Source organism: Dipodomys spectabilis, unplaced genomic scaffold, assembly GCF_019054845.1.
Source record: "Dipodomys spectabilis isolate Male_0828 unplaced genomic scaffold, ASM1905484v1 ptg000002l, whole genome shotgun sequence".
Lineage (NCBI taxonomy): Eukaryota > Metazoa > Chordata > Mammalia > Rodentia > Heteromyidae > Dipodomys > Dipodomys spectabilis.
The window spans coordinates 523,020-546,366 of NW_024870679.1; the positions used below are offsets into that span (position 1 = coordinate 523,020).

The 23,347-nt window shown below is 39.4% G+C and overlaps 1 protein-coding gene across 2 annotated transcripts in view; it reads left to right on the forward strand.

The window, feature by feature from the left end:
• LOC122111645 (guanylate-binding protein 4-like) overlaps positions 1-20,099 on the forward strand; it is a 29,519-nt gene extending 9,420 nt beyond the window's left edge. For both annotated transcript variants that reach the window (XM_042684435.1, XM_042684436.1), the window contains exons 3-11: positions 1,713-1,840; positions 3,494-3,603; positions 3,763-3,959; positions 5,346-5,591; positions 6,287-6,567; positions 8,442-8,654; positions 17,908-18,010; positions 18,312-18,505; positions 19,746-20,099. In XM_042684435.1, coding sequence (XP_042540369.1) covers positions 1,713-1,840; positions 3,494-3,603; positions 3,763-3,959; positions 5,346-5,591; positions 6,287-6,567; positions 8,442-8,654; positions 17,908-18,010; positions 18,312-18,505; positions 19,746-19,964 — 1,691 coding nt within the window. In that variant the 3' untranslated portion in view covers positions 19,965-20,099. The remainder of the gene's footprint in view (positions 1-1,712; positions 1,841-3,493; positions 3,604-3,762; positions 3,960-5,345; positions 5,592-6,286; positions 6,568-8,441; positions 8,655-17,907; positions 18,011-18,311; positions 18,506-19,745) is intronic.
• The last annotated feature ends 3,248 nt before the right edge of the window (positions 20,100-23,347 follow it).

Genomic DNA, 23,347 nt, shown 5'->3' on the forward strand with positions numbered 1-23,347 from the left:
TCATTTCCAACATAGTGTCTTGTGAATGTCATTGTTGCAATGAGTCAGCCTGTGTCCTTGTTTAAGTATTTTGTTATTCCTCTAGCCATCCTCAAATTAGATAAATATATATACAAGATGGAGGGTACCAAAATCAAGTACAGTGACAACAGGGGATACAGCATAATGGGAAGAACACACAAAGGAAACAAAAATATCACATAGTACATTAAAAACAACGACAAAGAAAGACCTCTTGTGTCCATATCTTGGGGTTATTTTGCTTAGCATCATCTTATGGCTAGATGTACATACCTTTTGAGCTTTTCTGCTCATCTGGTAAAATTATCCTAGACATATACTAATTACTGCAAATGAGGGAAACCGTCGATGCAAAACTTCTCAACAGGGGCTGGAAAAGTGGCTCAGTGGTAGAGTGCTTGCCTTGCATTCATGAGGCCCTCGGTTCGATTCCTCAGCACCACATAAGCAGAAAAAGCAGAAGTGGTGCTATGGCTCAAGTGGTAGAGCACTAGCCTTGAGCTGAAGAGTTGAGGGACAGTGCCCAGGCCCAGAGTTCAGGCCCCACGACCGACAAAAAATAAAAACTTCTTAACAAAATTTTGGCCAATCCACTTCAACACCTCATCAAAAAATCATACACCACGATCAAACAGGATTCATGTCAGGGATGCAAAGCTGGTTTGCTATATGCAAATCAATTAATGTAATTCATCACATCAAAAAGAACAAGGATAAAAACCACATGATGTAGAAAAGGCATTTGACAAGATCCAACACCCCTTTATGATGAAAGCTCTGGAAAAACTAGGAATCCATGGGACATTCCTCAATACAATAAAGGCTGTATATGACAAACCTACAGCCAGCATTATACTTAGTGGCGAAAAGCTAAAGCCATTTCCTCTTAGGAATGAGACAAGGATGTCCACTCTCTCCACTCCTCTTCACTTTAGTATTAGAATGCCTAGCTAGAGCAATAAGACAAGATGCAAACATCAAATAAGGAAAGATGAAGTAAAACTTTCCCTCTTTGCAGATGACATGATCTTGTATTTAAAAAACCCCATGGACTCCATTCCCAAGTTACTAGAGCTGATTCAAAGCTTTGGTAAAGTAGCAAGGTATAAAATTGACCCTCAAAATTCAATGGCTTTTCTATATGCCAATAATGAGAAGAGCATGGCTGAAATCAGTAAAGCATTTCCTTTTGAAATAGCCCCACAAAAATAAAGTAACTAGAATTAACTTAACCAAAGAAGGACCTCTATGACAAAAACTTTAAAAACCTGAAAAAGGAAATTAAAGTAATCATGCTCTTGGATTGGGAGGATTAACATTGTGAAAATGGCAGTACTGCCAAAGGTTATCTACAAATTCAATGCAATACCCATCAATATCCCAACCTCATTCTTCAAGGAAATAGAAGAAGCAACCCAAAAATTCATATGGAACAATAAAAGACCCCAAAATAGCAAAAACAATCCTTAGCAGAAAGAACAGCGCTGGAGGAAGATCAATACCAAACTTTAAAGTCTACTACCAAGCCATAGGAATCAAAATAGCTTGGTACTGGCACAAGAACAGACCTGAGGACCAATGGAATAGAACTGAAGTCCCAGAAAACTTTTCTTATCTTTGTTAAGCATTCCTTCCCTATTCACTCGGTTTCTTTGTTGTGACCCTGTGTTGTTTTTCCTTTTCCCTTGCAGGCTTCACCCTGGGATCCACAGTGAGGTCTCAAACCAAGGGTATCTGGATGTGGTGTGTGCCCCACCCCACCAAGCCAAACCACACACTGGTCCTTCTGGACACTGAGGGCCTAGGAGATGTGGAAAAGGTAGACAGAGAATATTCTCTACTCTGGATTATCTAAATTTTTTGTCACCTCCTTTCAACTTCCATAACACACTCCTGTAAAGTTCAAATGTAATCATGGTGCTAAATTCCATGTTTTACAAACTCCCTTGGAAACCTCTGATGCTTTGTCTGATTTAATTTTATGCATATGGATTGAAGAGCTGAGGTCCATGGCTCCAATGTAAGTACTACAGACATAATAGAAAGCATGGTAAAGGCCAAGAGCCTGACTTTGCAGACACAATATATGGAGTATGATCATGACAATGTAGAACATTGATCCACTACATTATATTAGGGAAAGGTCCTTGCAAACACTGTGACCAATAGGATTAAAAGGATCTCCTAGCTCACGTGCATGGGTTTGATGGGTTGCAGGTAACGATCATGATAATGGGTTCCAAAGAAGAAATCCATTTAACTTTCAGGAAAGCTTGTTTCATCACTCAAGTCTTGCATATAACTCTGAGCACTTGGCATGAATTGTTCAATAACGAAAAGCATAAGTTACACTCATGAAAAACACTAAAATTTGAAGTATATTCTTTGTACTGTTAGAGGCAACCAATTCTTTTCTCCTAATTTAAAATTAACCTGATCCTAAATTAAAATGCCAGCAGTTGATCCTTGTCTTCCATCCCTGCAAAAGGTGGCCAGGAAGAAGGCATTAGAAATTCTGAATTTAAAATGTTTTTTTTTTCAGTTATCTTCTAAGTATAAATCCAAGTTGGACTATGAGTTGTAATAGGTTAAAATTTGTTCAACCTTTTTAAAATATCTTTTTGCATTATCAATAGACCAAACAGAAGTGGTTGGTAGCAGAATTTCTGGCTTCTCTTGTAACTTACAATGTGGTTTAAGTGATACCTGAATCTCTTTCAAAGCTGTCTGTGGATTTTTTTCTAGCCTCATTTTCCACTCTAGCATGCATGATCATTGCTTCCATTCAATGAAATAATTCTGTGATGATTGTATATTCTTTGCTCTAACATCTTTTCTTGGTTTCTGCTGTTCTTCCATGTGCTGGATCCCTTCATCTCTACAAGTCCATATCCTATTAACCCATTCAAGCTCAGCTAATTTTCAATTTATTCAGTCACATATGGTAATTTCTTGTACTGAATTCCCAGAATAATTATTCTAACTTTATGAAACTAACATTTGTTTTGTTGTGGTGTTCTACTTGAAAGCTTATATCCACTCCTGTGGTTGCATTTATATATTGAATTATCTTGAGGACAGGGACTATTATTTAGTAATTTACATAGCCCAAAACACAGATCTAATGTAAATTTGTTGAACTTGATTGTCTCATATTTGTGCCCTTAGCATAGCCACATTCAAAATGAAAGTTTTATGATACTGAAAATAAACTATATCCTAGATATTTTTTAAATATTTATACACATTAGAGGTGTCACTTTCTTAAATCCTAAACAGAATAGCATCTGATAAGTTTCATTGTAACTATCTATATGAGGTTTAAGTTTAGCAATATCTTCAAAATATGTTGCTTTCCTCAGATTCAGTAATTACACAACAGAAAAAAGTGAATGAATGAATAAATGAATGAATGACCAATAGTTGAGTGAAGAATACACTTGTAAGTCCCTTACTCTCATGTGTTTTCAAGGGTGATCCTAAGAATGACTCGTGGATCTTTGCCTTGGCTGTGCTTCTGAGCAGCTCCTTCGTCTACAACAGCCTAGGCACCATCAACCATCAGGCCTTGGAGCAGCTACAGTATCCTTCTATGAAAGGAATTGTCGTGTTTCATTGAGTTTAGAATGGAAACTGACACTAATTGTCTTAGTTCAGTAAGAATGGACATAGGACAAAGAAGATTTGTTTGTGAAATCTGGATGTTTGTTGTCTGACAAAATTCCTTACCTAAGATCCCAGTTATGTAACTGAATTAACACAGCTAATCAAGGCCAAGTCCAGCCCTAGAACTGATGAACTAGAGGACTCTTCAGAGTTTGTGAGTTTCTTTCCAGACTTTGTTTGGGCTGTTCGGGATTTCTCTCTGGAGCTGAAGTTAAATGGTTGTGTCATCACGGAAGATGAGTATCTGGAGAATGCCTTGAAGATGATTTCAGGTATAATTTTCTGGCTTCGGTAGAGGAAGGTTCAGTAGAGAAATGGGATCAACTCAGCCCTGTTCAGCACTTGATATATATGTTTACTGGAACATGGATCAATGTCTTTGAAACATGGATCAATATCTTTGAAGGTGGTGATTGGTGATTGACAGATGACCTTAACTGTGGCAATTTTAATGCAAAGCCTTCAGAAGTTCATATTAAACTTACTGAGGAAAATTTGGGGAAATATCAATAATTGTAGACCAATAAGTATCATAACAAAACTTGTGAATTTACTATTAATACTACCACTTTGAAGACTTAAATATTTGCTTCGTGTTTATCTGCTCTTCATATTTTACTTTTAGAAAAATAATTTATCAGATGAGAAGTGGATACAACCCAAATCACAACAAAATCTCATTTTTAAAACATATTTTACTTAGCATATTTTATTAGCCTGTATCATTAAGCCCTTCTGAAAAAGAATATTTATTCATTAAATATCCTCTAATAAATTTTTCTGGGAAAAAAAACTCATATGTGTCCTGAAAAAACACTGCAAAATTTTTCTCTTTATCTTTTTCATAACATTACCTTCTTCATCCTACAGCATAAAATACAGTTATGTTAATATTAAAACTTCATTATGTGAATTGCATTTAGAGGAGCTGATAAGGAATGATACCTAGATTCAATATTTATTTCAGTTCATTCCTTTATTCATTCTTTGAACAAATGTCTATTTTAAGCACTGATTTATGCCACAGAATTTCTGTAAGACAATGTCTAATATAATCTAGTATCAAATTGCATATAGATTAACTTTACTTTGGGATTTTTCTGCTAAAGAAATCACTAAACCTAATTATGGTATGTGTGTCTGGGCTCTGATTTTTAAGATTTCTTCTTTGCTGACTTGTGAATCATGTCTTCTTTACTGTTTCCTCAGCAACAGTATTCCCTTATTTTCAGCATTATCTTACTTTAGAGGCTGTGTCTCATTTCTAATATAGAACTGCATTATCAGAAATGTCTTTCTGATAATTTTGTGGATGAATCAATTACTCTAAAACCTTAATAAACATATCCCCAATTGATCAAGATGCATTGTATTCATCAACTGACATGTTTAAAGATAACCCCTCTGTATAGCTACTTAAAGAGAATAAAAACAATAAATTTATTGTCCCTTGTACAAAGGCTGTGGAAGCCAATCATAGTTCTCTATCCTGGTGATGAATGTATCTATCTATTGAGCCAAATTTCATGAGGCTGTTTGTATAAGTAGGTGAAGGAAGATGTACAGGCACAGGAGCTCTACTTATACAAAGATTTGGGGAAAGTGTTCACATCACTTTGTCCGTAAGGTTTCTCTTCAATGAGTACTCTTTTTTACAGGGAAGAATCCCAAACTACAAAAGTCCAACATGTCTAGAGAATGCATCAGGTATTTCTTTCCAGTCCGGAAGTGTTTTGTTTTTGACCGGCCTACACATGACAAAAAATTATTACAAAACATAGAAAATGTTCCAGAAGACCAATTGGAATGGAATTTCCTGGAGCAATCCAAAAAATTCTGTTCTTATATCTTCACAAATGGAAAGACCAAGACACTGAGAAGAGGAATCATTGTCACTGGAAATCGTGAGTTTCCCAAATCGTGGTTTGTAGTTGCTGTTGTTGTTGTTGTTGGTTTCAGTGAAAGAATGTAGAGAAGCATGTGTTCATGTTACACACAGATAACATGTTTCTTAAACACACATTCTCTATGTGTGGGTTTATTGAAGTCTAACATATCTGATAAAACTAATACACTAAGTATACAAGCACAACTATTGCTAGGAAGAGAAACCTTCAGGATGAAGAAAAGTCTCATAGGATAATGTGACTCAGTGAGAAAATGCAAGACATTTTGGGAAGAGGTCAAAAATGAACAAAAAGCTGTGAATACCATGAAATTTCTTTTAAACACAAATTTAAACAGAGCAGCTTCATGAGTCATGGCTTTTGCAAACATATTGCATGTGCTGAGATGGAGCAGGCTTGGTCCGGTCCTCCATGTTGCAGTCTTAAATTTTCTGATGATATTTTTTCAAAGTATTCTAATTTGGAATCAGGATTGATAATTTGAGTAATTTCCTTTCTCTAGCTAATAAATTACCTATTTTTATTTTGCTTAAATGGGGTAGTCGTTTTCCAGGAAACCTTAAAAACCCCCGGGTTGTAATCAGTAATTTAATTTGGCAATATGGTAAGTTTGAAGAAAGAGTATACACAAAAGACAATTGTGAAAACAAACAGAAATTACTTTATAAATTACTTTATTTCCTAACATTAAGGACTGGGAAGTCTGACTAAGAACTACGTAGATGCTATCAACAGTGGAACAGTGCCATGTTTGGAGAACGCTGTGACTACCCTGGCCCAGCGTGAGAACTCAGCAGCTGTGCAGAAGGCAGCCGACCACTACAGCCAGCACATGGCTCAGCAATTGAGGCTCCCCACTGAGGACCTCCAGGAGCTGTTGGATGTGCATGCAGCCTGTGAGAGAGAAGCCATCGCAGTCTTCATAGAACTCTCCTTCCAGGATGAAGAGCAAAAGTTCCAGAAGCAACTGGTGGTAATGTCACTTAGCATTTATCCTTTCTGAGTCCCACCTTTCCGAAGAGGCCTAGATTCCACCTTTATATTCCATTGTTCATATCCTTCTCACCAAACAAAGAACCTGAATTTTTATGGGTAGCATGTCTCTTTAGGCTACAGTATATACTTCTCTAAGAGACTCAATTTTCCATTGTTATAAAGCAAATTGTCCTGTGTTAAGCAACTTCCAAGAACATGCGTTTATTATCCCACATTTTTTGAAATGTTAATTTATTTTTTATGTCTCTTTGAAATGTAATCTACAACTGTAAAGCCTCTATACAGTATCTTTACAACAAAAATACATTCAAAGAAAAAAGAAATGTAATCTACGTATTTTCACAGTACCACGTGATATTTATACAACAGACACTGATAACATCAGGGAAATGTTTACACCTCATTGTTTTTACTTTATATGTGGAATCCTCAAACTTTGCTCATGATTCATAAAATCTTTAAAAGATTACTGTAAAATAAAGTCACCCTGGTATACTATAAAACACTAGAAATTATTACTTTTATCTGTATTTATTTTTTAATTTTTGTTGGTAGTAGGGCTTGAGCCCTGGGCCTGGGCCTTGTCCCTGAGCTCTTCAGCTCAAGGCAAGTGCCCTACTACTGAGCCAAAAAAACACTTCTGGTTTTCTGGCGGTTAATTGGAGATAGGAGTCTCAGGGATTTTCCTGCCCAGGCTGGCTTTGAACCATGATCCTCAGATCTCAGCCTGCTGCATAGCTAGGATTACAGGCATGAGCCATTGGTGCCCGGCTTTTATCTGCATTTATTACCAGTTATTCAATCTCCCTTGTTCACGCATTGTCCTCTTCCTTCTTAGCTTCTAGTAATAATTATTAGATATTCTGATCAGGTGTTTCTTAAACATCCACATGAGAGAAAACATTGACTAGTTGCTTTCTGTGTCTTATTTAATTGACTAAATCTTAAAGACTTCAAATTTCACTAATTTCATCACAAATAATTGGTTATGATTATTTTCCATGGCTGAATATTATTCTGTTGGGTATATATGTCACATAATATATTTTATCCACTTGTTAATGGGTATTTAGATTAAATGGGTATTAGATTCAATTTTTAAATTCAGATGTGAGCATAGAATATCTGTGTGGTGTGTTCAATGCCTCAAGCTAAAATATGGTATCAAATGTGCTAAGTTCTCAATTGGATACTCTGGGAAAGACCACCCCAATGTAAAGCCAGCAAGAGCATATTAAATACTTCCTTTATTTCTATTCTTTATGACATCTTTTTCTGCCACAGTCACATAAAGCTGATATATTAAAGATCTCATGTGATCAGGCGATACCTCATAAGGCGCTCTATTTTTTAAAGTCAACCTGTGCTATCCAAGGTAATATAATCATGGGATTAGTAGAAAGTTTATGTGCAAGCTGAGGGATAATAAATGGTATACACTACAAAAGAGCAAATTCTCAAGGACATCTTAATTTGCCTGACCATAGATAGCCACCTTCACTGAAAGCATGTCCATAAGTGTATCTGGGTTTGATTTTAAAGCACCAAAATCTCTTATTTTACATTAAAGGATTTCAATTGACCAAACAATTGTCAAAAATGAACAAAAATTGTTAGGATTTGGTCTCTCTTAGTCACACTACAGCTGCATAAAGTTTATTCCTTCCTACATCATTTCATAGCTATTGCATCAAAACCCAAAAGAGATAATAGGCTTTCCAACAGTCACACTTGGTCTAAAGCCAGATTCCTGGCTCCATCCATGTCTCAGTCCACTCTGACAAAAGGATCCCTAATGAACATTCCCTCTAACACCTTCTTTGCACTTCTTTCCTTACGTTGCCTTGACAGGACACCATAGAAAGGAAAAAGGAAGAGTTTATGCTGCAGAATGAATCGGCATCCATCGAATATTGCCAGGCTGAGCTGAAGAAACTCTCAGAAACCCTCATAGAAAGCGTTTCGGCAGGAATTTTCTCTGTCCCTGGAGGGCATAGTCTCTACTTACAAGCCAAGAAGAAGTTTGAGCAGGACTACAAGCTAGTGCCCAGGAAAGGAGTGAAGGTGAGGAATGGGGGAGAGTAAGGATGACCCATGAAGTGTAGTAGGAGGGTCTTTGTTCCCTATTCTGAAAATCCAAGACCGAATACTATTTGTAAAAAGAAAGAAGACACAGGACTATGTTAACATCTTGTATTTGTATCCATCAGTAGTTAGATACTCTAAGAGAAATTAGAAATACGCCTTCCCTAAAAGGATTGAGAAGCTGGAATCCAGGTGAACTTTCTTCTTATATCAAAAAAATTTGGAGGGGATAGTTTAGGGATGGGGTTGGGGTAATGACTATCAAAGCCCTGTCAGGAATAGATTTTGAGCTATCATATGCACTCAAGATGAAAAAAAGGCATCTGAGTTTAAGTCAGAAAATAATGGTCATGTTGCTTTGGTGTGATGCTATTATACATCACACTAACTGATAAACATAGAAAGAAACAATAAGGAGTAAGATAGGCCTCATGGTAAAAAAAAGACACTGAGCATTTGCTTCCTATGCCAGAGACAGTTTCAGGTCATTTTACTCGGTTGCCAGTTTATTTTTCAGAATAATATGAACTAGCTAACACCTTCTATCACATTTATGCAGCAGAAAAAGTTAACACCTAGAGGACCAAGTAAGTTATCTGAGATTAAACAGCCAGCAAGTGGCTGAACTAACATGGCAACCATTAGAAAATTAGGGGGAGTTTTTGTTTCTTGTTTCTTTTGAGACATTCTTATACTGCTTTCTATTCTGGTGGTAGCAATTTAAAACCCACCAAAAGTTCTTTAGCAACATTTATTATCTTTTGACGTTTTGGTCACAGCCATTCTAACAGAGATAAGATAGTGTTTGATTATAGTTTCATTTTCTATTTCACAGATGATTTGTGATACCGAAGGTTTTTTTACAAATATATGTCAGCCACTTAAATTTTTTAAAGTCTATTCAGGTCTGCTTTTTATTTTTATTTTCTGATCATGTTATTTATTCTTTTTTCTATTGAATTGTATGTGTGGTTTCCTATATACTTTGGATGGCAGGTAAATGGCAGGTAAATATTTTCTTCCATTCTATTTGCTGTCTTTTCATGTTGTTGTTTCCTGCTCTGCAGAAACTTTTTAGTTTCATGGTTTCTCATCTATTTCTGCAGCTTGTGCTTTTGTTATTAAACCCCCCAAATTATCATAAAGTTCAGTGTCAATGAACTTTTCCCCTAAGTTTTCTTCTAAGAGCTTTAAAGCTTCAGATTTTATATTTGAGTCTTTAACTCATCTACAATAACTAACTTAAGAAATTAGCTTATGTGTTCATCAACAGATAGACACATAGAACACTATGTTGTTCACAGAAAATTGCATAGGGCTGGAAATCATCATGTTAAGTGAAATAAGGTGGACTCAGAAAGATAAATGCTGCATATTTACTCTTTTTTTATTGTAAAGATACTATACAGAGGGTTACAGTTACATGAGTGAGGTAATGAGTACACTTCCTCTTGAACATTGTTACCCCCTCCATTGTTTTCCCCCTACCATCCCCTCCCTCCCTCCCTTCCCCAAGGTTCTTTTTTTTTTTTTTTGATTGTGATTAAGTGATTACATAATTTCCGGAAATTCACAGTATTGTGGAATAATGATGCTCATTTAAAGTCACAAGTTCATTCTAACCTTCCTGGAGCAAATTGTCTATCACAGTCTGTAATACATAACGGTGTTCACATGTTATATACCATATATGTGATCAGCAGCATGGGGATACTTAGTAGTGGTTCAACCAGATGAGTGGGAGTTCTTTGTTTCTTAAGTCCTGTTAGTTTTGTCATATCACCTAACATTTTGGATTTAGCATCCACTTATCAGGGAGACCATGTACCGTTTGTCTCTTCGTTCTTGGCTAACCTCGCTCAACATGATTCCTTCTAGCTCCATCCATTTCCCTGCAAATGCCATTATTTTGTCATTTCTAATGGCTGCATAATATTCCATTGTGTATAGATACCACAATTTTTGGATCCATTCATCTGTGGTGGAGCATCTAGGTTGTTTCCATATCCTAGCTATTGCAAACAGTGCTGCAATAAACATGGAGGTGCACGTGTCCTTGTATATTGGTTCCTGTTGTTCAGGGTAGATGCCTAGAAGTGGTATGACTGGGTCATAAGGGAGGTCAATCTTTAGCTTTCTAAGGACCCTCCAGACTGCTTTCCAAAGTGGTTGTATAAGTGTACATTCCCACCAGCAGTGCAATAGGGTTCCTCTTTCTCCACATCCCCTCCAGCATTTGTCGTTGGTTGATTTGTGGATGTGGGACATTCTGACTGGGGTAAGGTGGTATCTCAGGGTTGTCTTTATTTGCATTTCCTTCACCACCAGGGATGATGAACATTTCCTCATGTGTTTCTTTGCCATTTTTATTTCTTCATTTGAGAAGTCCCTCTTTAGTTCCCTTGCCCATTTAGTAATTGGTTTGTTAGGTTTGGGAGGGATTAGTTTCTTGAGATCCCTGTATATATAGGATGTTAACCCCTTGTCTGATATATTGCTGGTAAATATTTTTTCCCAATTCGTTGGTTGTCTTTCTAGCTTAGTTGCGATAGATTTAGCTGTGCAGAAGCTTTTTATTTTAAGGTAGTCCCATTTGTCGAGTCTCTCTCCAACTTGTTGTGACCCTGGGACTCTGTTCAGGAAGTTCCTTCCTGTGCCTATTAGTTCAAGTGTCTCTCCTACTCTGTCCTGCAGTAGTTTCAGAGATTAAGGTTTAATGTTAAGGTCTTTAATCCATTTTGAGTTGATGTTGGTGCATGGTGATAGGCTGGGGTCCACTTTTAGTTTTCTGCATGTGGCCTCCCAGTTTTCCCAGCACCAGTGGTTGAAGAGGCTGTGTTTCTTCCATTGTATGTCTTTGGCTCCTTTGTCGAATATCAGCTGGCTGTAGGCCTGTGGATTTATTTCTGGATCTTCTATTCTGTTCCATTGGTCTTCGGGTCTGTTTTTGTGCCAGTACCATGCTGTCTTTGTTATTATAGCTCTGTAGTAGAGTTTGAAGTGCGGCATGGATAGCCCTCCCATGTTGTCTTTATTCCCTAGAATTATTTTGGCTATTCTAGGTCTTTTGTTGTTCCATATGAATTTTTGGACTGTTTTCTGTATTTCAGTGATGTACGTCATTGGGATTTTAATAGGAATTGCATTGAATTTGTATATTAGTTTTGGAAGTATTACCATCTTTACTATATTAAGTCGGCCTATCCAGGAGCATGGGAGGTCTTTCCATTTCCTAGTGTCTTCTGCAATTTCTTTCTTTAACTTTTTATAGTTCTCATTAAATAGTTCTTTTACATCTTTGGTTAGGTTAATTCCTAAATATTTTATTTTTTGGGAGGTTATTGTGAATGGGGTTGCTCCCTTTATTTCCCTCTCTTCCTGTACATTATCAGTGTATAGGAAGGCAACTGATTTTTGTGAGTTTATTTTGTATCCTGCTATTTTGCCGAAGTGATTTATGATTTCTAAGAGTTTGGGGATGGAGTTTTTGGGATCGTGGAGGTATAGTATCATGTCGTCTGCAAAAAGGGATAGTTTAACTTCTTCTTTCCCTATGCGGATCCCTTTAATGTCTTTTTCTTGCCTTATTGCCCTGGCTAAGGGTTCTAGGATTATATTGAAGAGGAGTGGAGACAGTGGGCATCCTTGCCTTGTTCCTGATTTTAGGAGAATTGGTTGTAGCTTTTCCCCATTAAGTATAATATTGGCTATTGGTCTGTCATAAATGGCTTTTATTGTTTTTAGAAATGTTCCTTCTATTCCTATTTTCTCCAGAGCTTTTAGCATGAATGAATGTTGAATTTTATCAAAGGCCTTTTCTGCATCTGTGGCGATAATCATGTGATTCTTGACCTTGGCTCTGTTGATATGTTGGATTACATTTATTGACTTAGGTATGTTAAACCATCCCTGTGTCTCTGGGATGAAGCCTACCTGGTCATAGTGTATTACTTTTTTTATGTGTTTCTGGATTCTGTTAGCTAGAATCTTGTTAAGGATCTTGGCATCTGTGTTCATCAAGGAAATTGGCCTGTAATTCTCCTTTTTGGTTGGGTCTTTGCCTGGTTTGGGGATGAGTGTGATATTGGCTTCGTAGAATGAGTTTGGGATAGCTCCCTCCTTCTCTGTTTCTCTGAAGAGCTTGAGGAGTATCGGTATTAGTTCTTGTTTAAAGGTCTTATAGAATTCTGCTGTGAATCCATCTGGTCCTGGGCTTTTTTTTGTTGCAAGACTTTTGATAGCTTCCTGTATCTCATTATAGGATATTGGCTTACTTAATTGGTTAACTTCTTCTTTGCTCAGTTTGGGTAACTTGTATTTCTCTAAAAATGCATCCATTTCTGCCAGATTTTCTTCCTTTAGAGAGTATAGCTTTTGAAAGTAGTCTGTTAGAATTGTTTGGATATCTTGGGTACGTGTTGTGATGTTTCCCGTGGCATCCCTAATCCTATTAATATGGGTTTCCTCTCTTCTTTTTTTAATTAATCTTGCCAACGGGCCATCAATTTTGTTTATTTTTTCAAAGAACCAGCTTTTTGTTTGGTTTATTTTGGTTATGGTTTTCTGATTTTCTAATTGGTTAATCTCTGCTCTTAATTTGGTTATCTGGCTTCATCTAGTAGCTTTAGGTCCCATTTTTTCTTGTTTTTCTAGCTGTTTTAATTGCAACATGAGATTATTTACTTGGTCTGTCTCCATTCTCTTGATGTGGGCACTGAGGGCAATAAATTTGCCCCTCAGGACTGCTTTTGCTGTGTCCCACAAGTTTCTTTGTGAGGTGTTTTCATTTTCATTGAGTTGTAGGAAATGCTTTATTTCTTCTCTGATCTCTTCTGTTACCCAGGCATTGTTAAGGAGTGTGCTGTTCAATTTCCATGTATTAGAGAAATTTCTGCGGTATGCTTTGTTATTGAGAGCTAGCTTGATTCCACTGTGGTCAGATAGGATACAGGGGATTATGTCGATCCCTTTGTATTTGCTTAAGTTCCTTGCATGAACTATGATATGGTCTATTTTGGAGAAAGTTCCATGAGCTGCTGAGAAGAATGTGTACTGTGTTGTTTTAGGGTGAAATACTCGGTAAATGTCAGTTAATTCCACTTGAAGTATGGCCTCACTTAATTCAGTAGCTTCTTTGCCAATCCTCTGGTTGGTAGACCTGTCCTTTGGTGAGAGTGGTGTGTTAAAGTCTCCTAATATTATCGTATTGGGATCTATTTTGTTCTGTAAGTTTGAGAGCATTTGTTTGACATATCTGGGTGCACCAATATTTGGGGCATATAATTTGATGATGGTTATATCCTCCTCTTGGATTGTTCCCTTTATTAATATGTAGTGTCCGTCCTTGTCTTTCTGTACTGATTTTAATGAAAAGTTTATTTTGTCAGATACCAGGATAGCTACACCTGCTTTCTTACTGGGGGCATTTGATTGGTAGATCCTTTTCCACCCCTTCACTCTGAGTTTGTTTGTATGTTTGGCTGAGAGGTGGGTCTCCTGAAGGCAACAGATGGATGGGTCTTGTTTTCTGATCCAGTCCTCAGTTCGTTTTCTTTTAATTGGCGAATTCAGCCCATTTATATTAAGAGAAAGTATAGAGAGATGCATTGTTGTCCCTGCCATTCCGTTTTCCTAAGTTTTTCTTCTTTCCTTTCCTCCTGTGCTTGCTCAGTTAGACTTTGAGTAACGCCTGTTTGGGGCAGGTCCCAGTTCCTGGTTGCTTTCTTCATGTTGTGTCCCCCCTCTTAGAATTCTTTGTAATGCTGGCTTAATGTTTATATATTCATTTAGTTTTTCTTTGCTATTAAAAGTTTTCAGTTCTCCATCGAATGTGAATGCTAGCTTTGCCGGGTATATTAGTCTGGGTTGGCAGTTATTGGCTCTCAGGGCTCGTATGGTGCTTTCCCAGGCTTTTCTTGCATTCATTGTTTGTGTGGAGAGATCTGCAGTGATTCTAATTTTTTTCCCGTTGTAGTATAGCTCCTTCTTCATTTTTACTGCATGCAGGATTGTTTCCTTATTATTTGGATCTATCATTTTTACTATAATGTGTCTAGAAGTGTTTCTCCTGGGATCTTGCTTGTTGGGTGTTCTATAAGCTTCTGTAATGTAGTTAAGATGGTCGTTTTTGAGGTGGGGAAAATTTTCATTGATTATCTTGTTAAATAGGTGTTGCATTCCCTTGCTCTGGAATTCCTCACCTTCGTCCACTCCGATTATGTGAAGGTTAAATTTTTTAGCATTATCTGCTTGCTCTTGAATTTCCCTTTGGTTTAATTTGAGTGATTTTTCCATATCTGTCACTTTTTGGTCCAGTTGGTGTATTCTGTCTTCTGTATCTGACACTCTACCTTCCATTTCATTCACTCTGTTGACCGTGGCTTCTATTGTGGTTTGCATGGAAGAAATGGATCCCTTTATGGATTCAATGTTGGTTCTCAGAGTACTGATCTCACCTCTCAATGAGGTATGCATTACCTCTAATTTGGTGTTTATCTCACTTCTTACTGAGGTTTGTGCAGCTTCTATTTTTGCATCCAACTTTTGTTTGATATCCTGTATCTCTTTTGATAGTTCATCCTTGTGTTCTTTCAATTTCTGATCAATTTCTCGCTTTATTTCTTGAGTCATTGCCTCCAGCAACCCTTGGATGTAGCTTTTGTCTTCCATTCCTGCTTTGCTCCCACTGGGGCTCTCCCCTGCGTGGCTGCTGGCTTTTGAGGTGAGCTTGCTGTCCTGGGTGGTAGTAAATCTTGTGATTTTTCTCTGTGATTTTCGCATGGGGGTTCAGGAGACTGCTCTTCAATTTTGTTTTGGTGTGTCTGTCTTTGCTTGGTTGCTGATTCTGTATTGGTAGAGAGAGTCTGTGCCTGATCTGGGTTCTGTTGGGAGCCTATTTCCAGCTGCTATTTTGACTTACTTAGGATTCTCAGCAATCTGCTGTAGATTGCTGGCAATTCCCGCCTTTGGAAGGGTTGAGCAGCCTAGACTGCTTGTGTTTGCTCCTACAAGTGCTCTTGAGAAGATCAGATGCTCTGGATGCACTCTCCCAAATACTGGAGTCTGATATGGGCTCCTGATGTATTTTTGTTTGTTTGTTTTGGGCTGGTTGTGGGCTTGAACTCTAGGTTTGGGTGCTGTCCCTCAGCTCTTCAGCTCAAGGCTGGCACCCTACCATTTGAGCCACAGCACCACTTCTGACCCTTTTTGCTTTTGTGATGCTGAGGAATCAGATCCAGGGCCTCATACATCCAAGACTATCACTCTATTGCTGAGCTGCCTTATCAGCCTGAGCTCCTGCTTACTATCAGGTGCTGGCAGCCTGTGTTGCCCAATTCCCAGCCTAGGTTATATGGGTGGAGTTTTGGTGGGGTTTGGGCTTCTCTTATCCTGAGCCTCCAGGTCTTTTGTTGTCACAGGTGTGCTTCCCAGGGAGTGTTGTTTCCTGATTTTCTCCCCTCTGTTGAGACGTATGCTCAGCTTTTTACTTCAGTTGGGAGGAGTTGGTTGTGTTGTTCAGGCGCCGGATCCCCGGGCCTGGTTCCGGCCCCAGCCTGGAGCGCACTCGTTAGGCCTGTGCTGATGTGTATACCACCTAGGTTATGCAGCCTGGAGGACACAGTTCAAATTTCTTCTACTGTTGGTAGTCTTGACCCAGGGGCGCTGTTCCTGGCTTGGGCATTTAAGCTCCCTTCCAGGGGCACTCTTGCTCTGGCCTGGCCAGCAGAGTGTGCTCCACGGGCTGGTGGAGCTCTCGAACAGTTCCCAGTTTTAGTGGGTCCTGTGGTCCGGGTGTTGGGGTAGGGAGTCTAGGTCAGGGTCTGGGGATTCCCTCCAGCTCTGGTCTCCCTTGAGGGATGCACTGTCCTCTGTGGGGTACTCACCCTGGAGCTGGTTGTTTCTGTGTGGTGTAGGTCGTCAGTTGTTGTTGCAATCCTAGTTCAGTTGGGGTGGTTATGGGCTGGGTTGGGTGGTGGTGGCTCTGTGTGATTCTTTTCTGTCTCTGCCTCTATCGAAGCTGTTGGGTCAACAGTGTCCACGCTCAGGCGGCTTCTTCGCGGGTTGTAGAGATCCGGTGGGTCTGACGCCAGTGCCTCAGGCGACTTCTGCGCGGGTGATCTGCAGGCAGTCCCCTGTGCCTCTGGGACCCGGGCGGCCCCCGCCGGGTCGTTGCGATCGCGATCAGGTGGGTGGTCTGCCGACAGGTCCCTTTGTCACGCTGCTGGTGCCGGGCGGCTTTGGCGGGATGGAGCCTCTCTGCTCCGGTGGAGAGTGAGCGGTGGGGGTGGGATCCTCGTGGAGACTCCGGCTGGTAGGTTTCTCTGTTCCTGGTGATCCGCTGTTCTGCAAACCGGTACCTGGTGATCTGCAAGCGGCCCCCTTTGTCTCTGGGGCTCCGGCAGCCCCCGCCAGACCGGCTGGCCGGCGGCTTGGCGCACGCGCGGCCAGTAAAGGTTGGGGGAGGGGTCTTCACTCTTCTCTGTTCTGAAATTCTTCTTTTCCTCTCTTTTTTTTGTTATTTTCCACTTCTGTTTTTTCTCTGAGTGTTCGTCTTTTTGTTGTTGTCGGTCTCTTGGGGAGATTAAGCATTGGAACTCGAACTCTCTTTTTGGTTGGAGAGAGCTGTGGCGTTTCCCTACTGCCCCGTCACCATCTTGGTCCCCCCTGCATATTTACTCTTAAATGCAAAATCTAGACCTAAAAGAATCACATAAATATAATAGAAGGATTGTTGAGAGGGTTGGCAGTGGAGAAAGAGAAAAAGGAAAGGGTAGTGGGAGGTGAATAAACAAAATATGTTATATGATTGTATGAATATGGTATCATGATGGCATATGGTATATAACATGGCATACTGGTTATAAAAATTAATAAACCTAACTTTCCAAAGAAAAGGATCTAATACTACCAAGACAGGCAGAAAGGTATGTGCAAACATTACAACCAATGGAAGATACCTATTTATAGAACTACACAAAAATCTGAAAAGCCTCCAACCTAGTTGGCTTGTAGACAGTGCCCCACGGAAAGGAGGCTGAAGAGATAAGAAGGATTCTTCTGCGGAGATGCTGCATGTTTCACCAAACACTTAGGCATTTTGTTGCGGTCGTGGAATTAAAGGAACATTGAGATCTTAAGTAGAATCCATTTTGAGAAGTTTTAAAAATAATTTCCTCACAGGACACTAGGTTTTTGCTGCCTAAGTCATTCTTGGTCCTTCTTGTTTTGCTAGGCAAATGAGGTTCTCCAGAGCTTCCTGCAGTCCCAGGCTACCATAGAGAAGTCCATCTTACAATCAGACCAAGCTCTCACAGATGGAGAGAAGGCCACTGCAGGTACCAGGAGGGTTGAGCTCTCAGAGGTGTGGGGAGGTTTCTGAGAAGCTCTCATAGGAAGATTTTCAGGAAACAGTTTCCCCATACTGTTTTAGATCTGAAAATAATAGGGGGTTTGGGCTAGCACATCCAAGCCATCAGTGCCATTATGTAACATTGGGAATCAGGATCCTTCTGTCCTGGTCAATGGGAGAATTCAGAGTCTCCTGTCTTACGGGAACAGTTCAGTTTCTGAGCTCAGAAAGGTAAATCTCGGGCTTGACCGTTGTTTTCTTCCCTGTTTGTAACCATTTTGGAACAGCTGAGCGTGCCAAGAAGGAGGCAGCTGAGAAGGAAAGAGAGCTGCTAAAGCAGAAGCAGAAAGAACAGGAACAATTGATGGAGGCTCAAGAGAGAAGCTACGAGGAAAACATGGCCCAGCTGCAGAAGAAATGGGAGATAGAAAGGGAGAATATTCTGAAGGAGCAGGAAGAAATGTTGGAACACAAGCTGAAGGTGAGTCTGGGGAGGGTTGGCAAGACCTGCCAGACCATGTTCAGGTGCTTCCGGAAGGGAGGACCAAATCTTAAGATCAGAGACAATTCTCAAGGGACAGTCCAAAGGTAAATGTTTCCATAAAACTTCCAAGCCAGGCACCAGTGGCTCACGCCTGTAATCCTAGCTACTCAGGAGGCTGAGATCTGAGGATTGTGGTTCAAAGCCAGCCCCGGCAGGAAAAGTCCGTGAGACTCTTATCTCCAATCAACCACCAGAAAACCGGAAGTGGTGCTGTGGCTCAAGTGGTAAAGTTCTAGCCTTGAGCTGAAGAGCTCAGGGTCAGCGCCCAAGCCCAGAGTTTAAGCTCCCCACCCAGGCTTAGTGCTTCCCTAGTATGCATGAAGCCCTGGATTCAATTCCTCAGTACCACATAAACAGAAAAGGCTAGAAGAAGTGGTGCTGTGGCTTAAGTGGTAGAGCACTAACTTTGAGACAGAGTGGCTCAGGGACAGAGCTTAAGTCCTGAGTTCAAGCCCCAGGACCAGAAAAAAAAAAAACTTCCAATGCACTTACAAAGAATCCATCATTATATATATTATAGTATGAGATTTTAGAGTGTAGAAATAATGTCCCCCAGAATGTCGGGCTGCTGTTTGTTGAGATGAACGGATGCTTTCCACGTCTCAACAGAACAGCTTACTAATCATTAGAATTCTTGGCAGAGCCATCAAAGACACATGAAGTAAATCCATCCCATCTGAATACATTAATTTTTTTTACCTGAAATAAAACAATGTTGAAAGTTCAAAAATTGCTCCATTTGTTTCAGTATCAGACAGAGTCACTCAATACAATCTGACTGCAATAAGCCCTGTTGATTTGATAAGGAGCTGGATCATCAGTGCTCATTACATGGTCATCATTTCCATAATTCATTGTATAATCCTGGTTATGACACTTCCCTGGAGCTCAGAACTAATTGGAATGCAACCTGCATTTTCCCCCATCTGTGTTCTGGAAGAATCTTCTCACCATCACCACCACCCCCACTCTCCCTCCCTCACACAGTGCTGAGGGAAACTCAGCAATGTGAAAGCCCTGGATAGCTTCACTCCTTAGATCCAGATGTCTGCAAAGTAGCTCAGAACTTTCCAAAATAGTGGAGAAATAGATAGGTGTGCTTGAGCTAAGTTGGTAGATATAAAACTGATCATCAATTATGGAGGAATTCTTACAATAGGCTTTTTCTCTTTTATAGGTTCAGGAGCTGCTGCTTATGGATGGATTTAGAAAGGAGTCTGAAAAGTTAACTAAAGAGATAGATAGACTACAAAAAGAGATTGAAAGAAATAGAAACAAAGAATCACTATTTTCAAAACTCCTTGCTACGGCTGGTGACGTGCTCATGGCAGTACTCCCTGGGGCTGGTAAATTGTTTGGCTTAGGGACAAAAGTGTTGAGCTCACAGATGGAATAGTCTAAAATTTCCTGGGAATTAATGTATAAACGGGTTGATTTTTATTTCAAAAGCAGAAAATTGTGTCTCAATTTCAAAATGTATGTGTCACAGTGAATTTATTCAAGAAAAGTTTTAAAATGAAAAGCAAATGTCTCAAAGCTCATAGAATTCACAAACTTTATAGACCATCATAAAGACAATTTGCCCCATGAAGGTTAGAATGTGTTTAACTAAGTATCACTATCTCACAATACTGTGAAATTTGTGCAATTTATGTAATCACTTAATCACAATAAAAAATGTAAAAAAAAAAAAAAGCAATTGTCAAAGAATATCAGGGAGCCTGGTGCCAGTGGCTCATATCTGTAATCCTACCTACTCAGGAGGCTGAGATCTGAGGACTGCAGTTCAAAGCCAGCCTAGCAGGAAAGTCTGTGAGATGCATATCTCCAATAAACCACTCAGAAAACTGGAAATGCTGCGGTGGCTCAAGTGGTAGAGTGCTAGCCTTGAGTTGAAGAGCTGAGGGATAGTGTTCAGGCCCAGAGTTCAACCCCATTACAGACCAAAAAAAAGAAAGAAAGAGAATATCAGGGAATAACATTCATAGTATGATTAACTTAACTGAAAGAACTTGGAACTTAAGAAGAATAAAATTATTTCTAGAGCTGGGTGCAGGTGGCTCACACCTGTAACCCTAGAAGGCTATAATCTGAGGATCACGGTTCAAAGCCACCCCAGACAGGAAAGTTCATGAGACACTCATCTTCAATTAACCACCAGAAAACAGAAAGGGGTGCTGTGGCTCACTGTGATAGAATGCTAGCCTTGAGCAAAAGAGCTCAGGGACAGTACCCAGGCCCCACAAATGACTATATATATGAGAAAGATTTTAGGACAGCAAAAACATGTATGACAAGGTAAAGAAAATATCACATAAATCACTTATAAGGAGCTTTTTTGAGCTGTGGTCACATTTAAATGGGAATAACTGTGAGAAACAAAACATTAAACTTGACCGAAAATAAAAGTTGTGCAAGTTAAACCTGTGAAGTTCTTGTTTCATCTCTATGGTGGTCAAGGAAGAGTATTTTTGCTAGAAGCTGGGATGGCCAGGAGTTGAAGTTGAGTCTTGCTGTTTGCTATGGAGTTTGTGAACTGTTACAGTCAAACGCCAAAAATGGAAATGTGCCAGGTACTGGTGGCTCAACCTACAATCCTAGCTACTCAGGGAGGCTGTGGTTCTTCTTTTTTTCTGTTTTCCCCCTTTTGTTGCTGTTTTTTATTTCTGTATCTTTTGTCTTCTGTGTAAGTTTACCTGATTTCAGGAGGGGAAAGGGAAGCACAGAAATGGAGAGACAGAGGGTGAACTAATACAGCAGTGGTACCCACTAGACACTATGTTGGAAATGAACTATACAACTTGAGGGGAGAGGGGTTGGGAGGGAAAAAACTGGGAAAAAATGAGGGAGGGGGTAACACTGTTCAAAAAGAAATATACTCATTCCCTGACTTAGGTAACTGTAACCCTTCTGTACATCACCTTTACAATAAAAAATAAAATAAAAAGGGGAATACTGCATGATGCAAGGTGTTTTGCTCACCAAGATAGAAAAGTGACACATACATAATGAGAATTTAACAAATAGTTCAAATAGTTGAAATTAAATATTACCAAATATGTTTTTAGTATATGAAAAAATAAATTACTTTTGAAAGCCTCCTTATTCTTTGATTGAGGTTGTCTCTAACCTAATGAATTAAAATATGTTAAATTTTAATTCTAAACAAATATTTGCATATAAAACTTCACTTTCCATCCCTGTCTATCCTTTATTGTCCACATTTTTATCACCATATTACAGCATGATGTAATTGCCCCTAAATAGGGTCAGGCAGGAAGCAGGGTCACAGGACACAATTATTAACCTGAAAATGATTTTCTTAAGCTCCATTATGTGATGTCAAAGGTACCAAAGTCAGCCTCATTCCATACAGCTGAATTTCAAGATGTCAGGGACAGATCACAGGTGTTACATTTTTTAAAAAATCTTAGAGCACTAGAATATATAAACTGAAATGTATCTGAGACTTTCTGATTCACCTTTTTTTTTTTTTGGTCCGGTCGTGGGGCCTGAACTCTGGGCCTGGGCGCTATACCTCCGCTCTTCAGCTCAAGGCTAGTGCTCTACCACCTGAGCCACAGTGCCACTTCCAGCTTTTTTCTTTTTGCTTATGTGGTGCTGAGGAATTGAACCCAGGGCCTCAGGCATGCAAGGCAAGCGCTCTATTACTGAGCCACCTTCCCAGCCCCTGATTCACCTTTTTTTATAACTCCAAGGCTGTCAGCATTCAACAAGGACAACTGTGTAGTTCACATCCAGATGTTCTTAGTTTCCAATTGCATGGTGAGATCTAATACTAAACAAACAAACAAAAAACACTGAAGGAAGATGAATAAATCACATGCAATGACAGCAGATTACTGAAGCAGCACATAAATTACATGATCAGACTTCCAGTGATAGGTGCAACAAGATAGAATATATGCTTTCTCTATTTCAAAGAGAATAGGAGACCCAACTTTGTGTCATCTACCCACATCATAATCCTTCACACTTTCTGCTCTGTCTCAATGCTTGCTTTGTTGATAAATGCTATTCCCATTTCCCACTCTGAGAAAGTCTATATCCATGTGGGTAGCTGACCAGTTGTCTAGGTAAAAGAAAAGGCAGACTGCCTTGTGTAATTGTGCCACATCTTAAATATATTTCAAAAGAAGGTTAGCTAATTGAACAAAACTGCAATTAGATCAAGATCTTCCAATTTTCTATAGAATAAAATAAAAACTTTTTTGAAAAAACAGCCAGGCACTGGTGACTCACACCTGTAATCCTAGCTACTCAGGAGGCTGAGATCTGAGAATCATCTCCAATCACAAGACAACTGTAAGAAGTGGATCAGTGGCTCAAAGTGTAGAGCACTAGTCTTGAGCAAAAAAGCTCAGGGACAGTGCCCAGGCCCTGAGTTCAAGCCCTACCCCCGGAGGAAAAAAGGAAGAGTAGAAGTTCTTCTCAGCTCTCCTCCAGTAAGCCTCCAATAGTAAAAATCATTTGCCAAATTATACTAAAAAAAGGTAATAACAGCATCATAACAATGTCCTAATAAATCAGGAAACTGTCAAGATTGATTATCACACCCATCATTTGTTTTCCTATAAAAGCCTCAGTGGCATCAGCATTTTCCAGTTTATTTTGCAGTTCTGTTGGTGCAAAAATTGGACTTCTGCCAAGCTGGACCATGCAACTGCCAAGCCATTCTATCTGTCTTTTCTCACATTAGTCTAGTTTACAACTGTGCTGATTCATGGGGCTGCAAGCAAGAGTTCCCGACCACATATG